The 9,780-nt window shown below is 35.6% G+C and overlaps 1 protein-coding gene across 3 annotated transcripts in view; it reads right to left on the bottom strand.

The window, feature by feature from the left end:
* Nucleotides 1-7,529, bottom strand: part of LOC124155468 (ras-related protein Rab-5B) — a 31,630-nt gene extending 24,101 nt beyond the window's left edge. For 2 of the 3 annotated variants that reach the window (XM_046529304.1, XM_046529302.1), the window contains exons 1-4: nucleotides 7,293-7,398; nucleotides 6,570-6,739; nucleotides 5,732-5,883; nucleotides 865-1,081 (exon numbers count right to left, since the gene is read on the bottom strand). In XM_046529304.1, the coding sequence (XP_046385260.1) occupies nucleotides 865-1,081; nucleotides 5,732-5,883; nucleotides 6,570-6,732 (532 nt within the window). In that variant the 5' untranslated portion in view covers nucleotides 6,733-6,739; nucleotides 7,293-7,398. Of the gene's footprint in view, nucleotides 1-864; nucleotides 1,082-5,731; nucleotides 5,884-6,569; nucleotides 6,740-7,292; nucleotides 7,399-7,505 lie in introns of those variants that run through there. The other variant, XM_046529303.1, reaches the window with a different exon arrangement.
* Nucleotides 7,530-9,780: the final 2,251 nt, after the last annotated feature.

The following is a 9,780-nucleotide window of genomic DNA, read 5'->3' on the forward strand; positions in this document are numbered from 1 at the left end:
AACGGAATTGATGCAACTATAATGCAGCTTAGTGCCTCACTCCAGAAGAGTAGACATTTTGAATGGGTGATTTCCCAACAGTAATGTACCTAATTCAAAGCAGTTGCATAAGTAGATTAAGATCTCTTATCATGGTTTTCCAGGGTAATTGCTAAGACAGGAAGCACAGACCTAGGGCAACAGTTGGCAAAGAGCACAATTAATTTTTCATCTGTATTTAGTGACCACAAAATGAAGTTCTTTAAGTAGAAGAATAAGGTGTTTGTTGGAGAAGGTGATTTCAAGGGAAGGTGACTAGGGATAGTGAGAAAAAGGCTGGGGTACTCAGTCGAGGGGCCTCTTGCTGACTATATTATGGCCAATTAATGTACCTGCAGATAGTTGTGCCTGTCCTCAATTAATCCTTTGTTCAATGCTCAAATCGATTGTTAAAAATTTAATTTTATGTATGTAAAGTTCAGACCTTTTATGAAACATCTCTCATGGCATTAAGAATAATGTACCTGCATAAGTTCAAATTTTTCACATTTTCACTTAAATACCGATCATAGTGAGTGAAGAGAGACAAGAGTAATGCCCCTCATACTATGCCCCTTGTCCAGTGACTATTGAATGCAACTCACAACGCACAAATACAATCTCCCCTTTACTATCCCTCTGGTTCGCGAAGTTAGAAATGTAAGGATCCTTTGAATTCAAAAATTGGAAGTTCTACTGGAAATTACAAGCTAAAATTCTTAACCTGTTTGGCATTCACTCTTCAAATTAGGAGTTGAACCTCACTGTGAAGTTGAGCTTCTAACATTTAATAAGAGGAATGCCACCATTCACATTAGAAAATTGATTACTTTCAAGACAACTTACCAATGGCAAGAAATATATCATTCACATTAACTGCAGTCTTTGCTGACGTCTCCATGAATAGAAGACCATTCTCTTCAGCATAACTCTGGGCTTCTTCCTTCTCCACAACCCGTTTATTAGCAAGGTCCGCCTTGTTGCCAGCCAGGGCTATCACAATACTAGGAGATGCCTGACGCTGAAGTTCCTTCACCCACGTCTTGGCACGACCAAATGTATCCTAAAGACAATTGAGAGAGCACATACAGTCAGCCTCATGAACATGCATCGCTCAAATAAAAAAAATAATGAGTAAACTCTACAATCAAGGAAAATAGCTTCAGAATAACACAGCAAAAATTTAATGAATGGATTATTCAAAGCCACTCCATCAATTAAGGAAATATGTACCAAAAGAAAAGAAAAATTGATTTGATACATTCAACACTGACAAAATTTCAGAACATAGTTTCCAAAACAGTATAATACTATCTTGATGACCTTGATTATGACATACTATTTTTGAAACCATAAAGTATCAGTGCGGAATGAATTAAAGGAATTTTAATTTCCTACACCGTGGTTCCACAAAGTTAAGCTGGGAACCTTACACAGTGAATGTTCCCACTTCAGCAATTACCTCAGGAGAAAAAAAACAAAAGGAAGAAACATATGAGTGAATTAAACATCAAAGAACATCCCTAAATTCTGAAAGAATAAGTGTACTTCTTCACTTCATTGCATCACATTGGATACGTCATATCAATGATGGTTCTAATAATGCATACCTAAATATGTCGTGTCTGAACATGAAAATAGATAATTTGCAGAAAAAAGTGAGCCAATTCATTAAGATCTCAAATTACAACAGATTTGATAATGAAAAAAATCTATTCCTGGACCTGTCTTTGGATGTGATTAAGGAGTTTCTTTGAGGCTTTCGGGAAAAAAAACTATCCAGTTTGAGCTGCCATATTTACCTTCTTTCTAGTAATTATTTGTTTAGTGAGGGTAACTAACACAGTGGGACAGGTTATTTGAAACTGTTACGCAACCACAAAAGCAAAATGGTTCCTCAAAACATCCAGTAGCAACAACCCCTGCTACCACAGGACCCCAAAATAATAGCAAAAGTACAACCAGACAGTTGTTATGGACGAGATTCCTACATTTAGAATACCTGACTTTTCCATCACAAAAATCTTCAATTCAATCGATCAACAAATTGCACTTTTGTAAATAAGTATCAATAAAATAAAAATTGCTCTAAAATACCCACGTTTAAATAATTTCTAACATGTATTTCCTTAAAATGAAGAAATGGAAGAATAGTTTTTCTACACTTAATTTCAGTCAATTAAAACATACAATATGTTGTCAAATTTAAATAGACATATTAAACAAAAAGTCCCTTTAGTTATTCATATTAGCTAACATGGTAGTTAACTTATCTACAATTAAACTTGGCAAAGCAGAGCACACAGCCGCAAAATTTATAATGAGGACTTAAATGTGAGTAAAACATAATAAATGTTTCAACAATAAAGTATAAACAATGGCAAGCACTTTAATTTTATCAGAAAGAAATTTTTCCTAGAACAAGGAGTTTATTGGCTACACATAAAATTGATGTTTTTCCTTCTGTCTTTCTGTCTCCTTTCTGTATCTAAAATGCAAGCCCTCGGCCTGCCAATATCAAGGTGGTTCTTTTGATTTGAAAGTCATTAAATAAATTTTTAATGAAAACACAGCTGAGATTCCCTATCTTTTCCCTGATTACACATTTCACTTCCACTGGCTTACACCAGATTACTCTGATACCCCTGACCAGTAACAACACTGAATCAGAACCGTTTCACAGTAGAGGCAGCAACAGCTGTTCTACCTTCCATCTGATGTTTCAGAATATGGACACCAGCAGTATATCCAAAGCACAAGATCTTGCCGACTCTTGGGTACTTCCTAACTTTTATATAAAAAAATCTCTGGCTCTTGGGTTATTTTCATAGGTCCTCCAGTCAGTTCTAGCAAGACAATAACTAGCAAACTTCATGTTGCTACTGTCCAGCATAAAAGCATAGCAGGACTTTGAAAGATGCATTTTTTCATTTTCTCATCCTTCTCTGGTTGCCTTTCATCAATCACAGTCTTTTTTCTTAAGTCAAAACATTATCAGAACTGTAAAATGGACACTACATAAAACTCATGGTCAATCGACACAGCAGTTGGTTTATCAGTCGCTTGAAAAATTAGTTCTTTTTCACTTATAAGAGGAAAACCTAGATGAAACTAATGAATCTTATTCTACTCGTATGCACTATACTATTGACAATGTTCATCTTAAAAATTTTAAATCAGAGATTTTAACCTTTTGTTACAACAAACTGGGACCAGAATAGTTGCTACAGAAGGAGGACGCAAGGGGTGATGTAACAGCTTTGCATTGTGGATGAGTGAGCATTGCCATATATTTATTTGCATTTGGTATTTGAAACTGGTAAAAGCCCAACCTAATGAACCTCTTACTTCATAAACGTCTTGTTACAGAAATTATGGCAAATTCCCAACTGCACAAAATGTATCATGCTAGAAAAAAAACTCTCTACTAAGAACCTCTTATTCTTAATCCCTGGCATGAATAACCTGACCCCTTGGCATATCATTACCATGACACTAAAATAGTTATCTTTTTCGTAGCAATTGAAAAGTGTGCAACATACAATGCTGAGTATTTCATAATTTTAGAGCCCTCATATCAGCATGAGGTGCTAAATGCACACAGGCTAAAAGTCTCTTGAACATGGAAGAGTACATGCACAAGTTTGGAAATTAAGACCAAAAACACACAAATATTAAATAATGGCATGTATATTCAAATTTTATCCCCTAAATATATTGTCAGAATTCATTCGGAAATAATAGTTTAAGAAAATCATTATTTCAGTTATGCACTGAAATGTCCGTATCTTCCTTATTTATTAACTTAAGTAAACTTGCTGGCAGTGATTTCTTACTACTGTAAGTTTCATTTACAAATTCTCACTGTATTAGTTATGGTTATTTAGTTGCTTGATCAGTAAACCAAGTTTTGCAACCTTATATTGTGGAAAGTCAATGATAGTGAGATAAGTAAGACGGGGTCAAAGGAAAACAGCTTTGTAGCAGTCACATTGCACACAAGTTTCCAGGGGCAACCATTATAGTTCCTTGATTACACAGCAATACTTAGAAAGCAGAAACACGGAGCTGCCATTAACCCACGTGGCACATCACTAGCTATGACAGATACTAGCTTCCTACAAAATAGGGATTTATTCCCATCAATATCCATGCAGCTTAAGTTCAAAAATAATAATCATTCAGCAAGTTTGTTAGCAAAATCATCATTTTATGTTGTTCGCAATGACCGAGAAACGTGGACACCACTTGAAAAGGTAGTTCACAGTATGTATGCTGGTGGGGAGCATAAACAACCTTATGTGGTCCTTAAAACCAAGAGACATTTAATTTTATATAAATCCCTCAAAAAAGTAATAGGCTGAATAATTAAGTAAAATCAGAATATTTATAGCTTAAAAAACACTGTAAGGGGTCCAAATGTATAAGCTCAGCACAACATACCAACAATCATGAGTGCAATCCTGATACAAATGGTGAATAATAATGTCCCTAATAATAGAAGCAATGAAAACCAAAGTGCAACATCATTGTGTAAATACCAATACAAAAATTAAAGTTTAAAAATGTACAACTTTATGTATGGCTTAACTGGCTTAATGCTAATAGACCAAGGAAATTCATTCTGCTTCATCATGGGCTAGAAACAATCTATTTAATAGCTGACTCTCCAAAGGTTCTTTGCAAAGTTTGTATTGAACACTTTGTTTACGTGTCTATAGAAGGTGATATGTTTCACCAAATAATGTTAAGCTCAAGTAATACTATAAGGAGGTGTTTTCTTTGACAACCTTAGGAAGTAATGTAATAGCCTCTTAAGGTCACAGGTCCAATGCATTTCAATTCAATTGTCACATAAAAATTATTGGCCATTTAGCTATTAAAATGTCAATGGAAGTTAAAGTTAAATAATTCATATCCATGAAATTGTAGTGGATGTAGTTTGCTCACTCTCAATAATCATCTGAAGAAAAAAATTCACACTAATTACACAAATTCTCCATCAACTAGAATGACCAAAAACCCTAAATGTTAAAACAAATACTTAGGGAACACACCTAACCGTAAGACTGAACATAGATAAGGAGTCAGATGAAATTTTGTCACCCATGATCCTGACGGGTAAAAACTTGGGTCCCACAGACCATATTTCAAGGTCAAGGAAATGGATCAAAATAAAGGTAATTACATTTTGAAACTGGTAACATAAATCAATTGGTAAGTATATTAATTTTTTCTCATCACTGAAATAAGAACCAGATGACAAATTAAAGAAAAGCTATGCTTTAAAGATCCCTATCTGGTTCGAAAGTATTGAGAAAGTACACACGACACAAAAAATAATCTTTTTTGAATTTTCTCACAGGAACATTAGGAATATTAATGAGTTGTAATAATTGTACGCTTCATTAGCCTATGAGATAGAATTCATGCAATAATAACTACATACACATGTGAAAGCGCTTAATGACACAGTGAAACCAAGAATAAGATAAATATAAGAGAAAATCCTGGTGCATATATAATGCAGTGGGCTACTTTCATCTAGTTATCACATATGTGCCCCCCTACCACTAACCGAAAGGTTTGCTAACAAATGAAGGGAAATCAATCAAACAGATATTGGCGCTGTACTCGAGGGCACACTCAAAAACAATAAGAATGAAGCCATGAAATAGAATTTTCGAACTGCCAAGTACATACTAAAACATACCTGATTAGTAATGTCGTACACTACAATAGCGGCCTGAGCACCTCGATAGTACATTGGTGCCAAACTGTGGTAACGCTCTTGTCCAGCTGTGTCCCAAATCTCAAATTTGACAGTTGTGTCATCCAAGCACACGGTTTGTGTAAGGAATGCAGCTGAGGGTCAGGGAAAAAATGAAGTAAGATTTTAACAGCAAGAATAAAACATTGAAATACATGCAACTCAATTCACACTCGTGGATTAACGAACACAGAACATGAAATAACACGCAACAGTAACAAAAATGAACAATTAAAAGAATACAGTTAATTTTAGGAGATACTTATGTGATGATGATAATGAATTCAAAGAGCTTTAAGGCAAACGCCTTTTGAGATTTCGACGTAAATTATTGTAATGCCTGTACTCAATACTGATTTTATACGTTCAAAACACTTGTTGTAATTGCCAAAACTTGGAGTGAATTATTTTTTGACATCCAACTGATTCAGATGTTGCTAAACACAAAAACAATGTAATGCAAGATGATGTCATAAATAACCAATGCCAACCTCCACTGCTTGTCCAGGTTTAATTCTTCCTACACTGAAATGTAGTGACCACAGTCACACTCAGTAAACAGGCCACCTATATACCCATCTTCCTTAATAAATATCATATAAAGATCGACATAAATCCAAACCATTCATTAACACCATAAGTATTAGGTTCTACTTTACATTTAAAACTGTTGGCTGATCTTATTGTCAGATATGAAGGATAAAATCACACAAGATGGGAATAATAACCAAATTTATAAATATTGTTAAGTGAATGTATCTAAATATCCCAAACGACTTACCTCCGATTGTACTCTCCTGATATTCGTGAAACTGCCCTTTGACAAACCTTAACACTAAACTAGATTTTCCGACGGCCGACTCTCCTAAAAGAACAAGCTTAAACTGACATATTTTTCCTTGCGTGGGTCCATTTGGCCTCTGGACACCCGGACGATTAGCCATCCTCTATCTGAAAATTAAAACAAACACATTACAAGGGTTTCTGCAACGTATACATTCCCCCATGAGAAACTTCTTTTGACTAACCTAATAAATTAAGACCAATGAGAATAGATTTAAGAAACAACTAAAATCGTTTCCGCATGACGAAAGATATGCACGGTGAAAGAGAATATGAGCACATAAGACCACGAATAGTTAATTGGCAATAGCATTTAGAGTACATGCACCAAGATAATTAAGTTCCAAAATGTGAAACGTCATTAATTGCTTCCATTTACAACAACAAAACTCAAGTAAAAGCACGTGACAACTTCGGTGGAATTAACTTTCTTGTGATTAATTAAAAATAAAGAACTAAAATATAGGGTAACTACTTAGTTAGAAGCATATCTACACGGAACTAACGATGTTATTCGTTATTCGTGACTTGACATATTGCCTTTCCTCGTTTCCAATGATGTATGACAGACCGCAAGATCAGCACACACACATAAGCTAGTATATATCATGCCCTTCATTTTTTAATGTAATATTACATATACATAATGCAAAATAATTACCGAAAATATTCCTATTACGATCACGAACCCCAGCTAAGCCCCGTATCTGACTTCGCCCATAAACTTCACACGCACCACCCTTTAACTGGCCACATAACTTGACTGATCTGAATATATTCTTGCGCTCACAATATAGGTCATGAAATGCAACTAATTTAGAGATAAATTGTCTGTATATAATGAAAAACTTCTCCTTAAATTATTTTGAAATACCTTTTTATGATAAAATCCAAAGAAACTATATATTTGAAAGAGAACTATTTCATCCTATCGAACGGGAGTTGGTAGGCTGGAATACATGAAATCTAGTGTCCATGTTTTCATTGGTGAAACCCCCGTGAATTACGTCACACTGCTCAGGAGGATACTCCGAATTAATTGAATAAAGAATAACCAGTCGTACTTTCTTATTCATTCCTTCCGTAAAAAAATACGAAGAAGCTTGCCTGAATGTAAACATTATTATATTCAACGTGTGGATCCTTCTTTAAATGACTAATCGCTGGCCGCTTACGACGAAAAGAAAATGACGAACGAGAGGAAAAAGAATTCTTTCTAGAATTCATGTTATATCAGGCGAAATTCTAAGATACCCAGAGTACTTGCATGGAATCGCATGAATTTTCCAGGTACCTAACGCTCCGCTTCGTATCTCATAATGTTTATATATTCAATATAAAAAACAATAATTATGACTGCATTAATATTTTCTGGCACGCAGGTAAATCAAACCTCAAATCATACAATTTCTTTTTTAATTGAGAATTTTTCATGTGTTATATCCGTTATATCATTCAATTTCAAATACCGCCGCGATGTTAGCCATTTCGAAAAAGTTGGACGGTTGGTCATTTTCGATCATACGATTACGATGGGTGTCAAACTGAAAACGAATTTAAATTTAAAATATTTGATTATTTCAGACTAGAATACCAATAAGCATTCATTTTATACGCCAGAAGTAAGTTAAATTGAAAAAATGACAAACATAGAATTGGAATGACCTCTAAGCAGAAAATCTGTGGGGCATATAAGTGCAGCTCATTTCATATTTTGCGCGCGCTCGGATTATGCTAGTCAAATCACGCAGTACCCATAGGGCTATATACTGCCAATTTTTACTGATGAGACAGAAGAATTTAAATCGTGAGGAATCATGCCCTCCATTTTTTCACTCCGTCATCTTCTTTTCGACTAATTTGCAGCGAGACAACAATTAAGAGTTCATTGCCAAATGCGATCTTGAGAAAGTTATTGACGTCACTCGATCGCCACACCATAGCGGTTTTGACGTAATATTTCGTGGAGAGTTCGCATACCGTTCCCTTTCTCCGCCTGTCGTTCGCGTATTCAGGGACGCATGTATACATGGAATTCGAAACCGCATATGAGTACCAAGCGCAATTCTTTAGCGAATATGTGTTTTTAATTCATTGCCTAAAGCTGGATATTTGATGGGTACCTAAAAATGTTATAATTGAACATTAAATCATTAATAAATCTATAGATCGAATCATATTGTAACCTATGGTCGTGAAAGTTGCCTTCCGCAATTCATGAGTTTATGACGTCATCAGATTTCGGCTCATAAATTCGTCCAGCGAAGCCTTCATATATTGAAGGAAAGAATCGCTCGAAGAGTGTGAACAGCTGGGAATAGCTGGGGAAGTAGGCGATGGATAGAGAAAAGGAGAAATCCGTGTGTATTTTTTACTTTTCAAACTCCATCACAATCGACAATTTACAAAAAAATGGTGAACGAGAAATATTCGCGTCCCTTCAAATTTACCAATAATAAACTCTTAAATAACCTCTGGGACTATGAAACTCCTGAACAGTTCAAGCACTGACTGCCTAAATGTGCCCTAAACCCTTCCCACATCCCTAACCCAAATTAACTCCCACCCTATTCCAAACCTCTTGCAATGTGACTACTAAGGTGAATTAGCACAAACTTTGAAACCATCAGTACCTGGAATCCCCAGGAGACACCATTTGGCTGCGACCCCGCGGCGCACCATCGATGCAAGTGATACACACTGCCTCCTTCTACCCACCCACATCCTTCAGTTTCCCTTAGTAGTTCCTCTTTCCTTGTTCCCTCCCTTATCTGTTCCAAGTATCACTTATCTTTGTTTCTTCCTCGGGAGACTTTTCCTTCATTTTTTCCACCGCAGTAATAACGTCACACTTTTTTTTATTGCCAGTCGTAGAGATTTTTTAGCGGCCGTCAATAGCGGTCCAAGACCAGCGCTACCTTCGCGAAAAAAATCATTTTTGGGGTATTTTTCGTATTTAGAGCAAGTAGCGTGCAACGGGAAATAAAAACCTCGAAATTAAAAAGTGAAGTTCACAGTTTGTCAGCCAAATTTCACGTAGGTACATACATTTCACGTGGATTCCACGGTTGCTAATTTCTTTTCGTCCAAAACATTTTTTACACAGAAATCATGAATGGCGAGTATGTGAAATTTGAGCGATAAATGTC

This window comes from Ischnura elegans, chromosome 3, assembly GCF_921293095.1.
Source record: "Ischnura elegans chromosome 3, ioIscEleg1.1, whole genome shotgun sequence".
Lineage (NCBI taxonomy): Eukaryota > Metazoa > Arthropoda > Insecta > Odonata > Coenagrionidae > Ischnura > Ischnura elegans.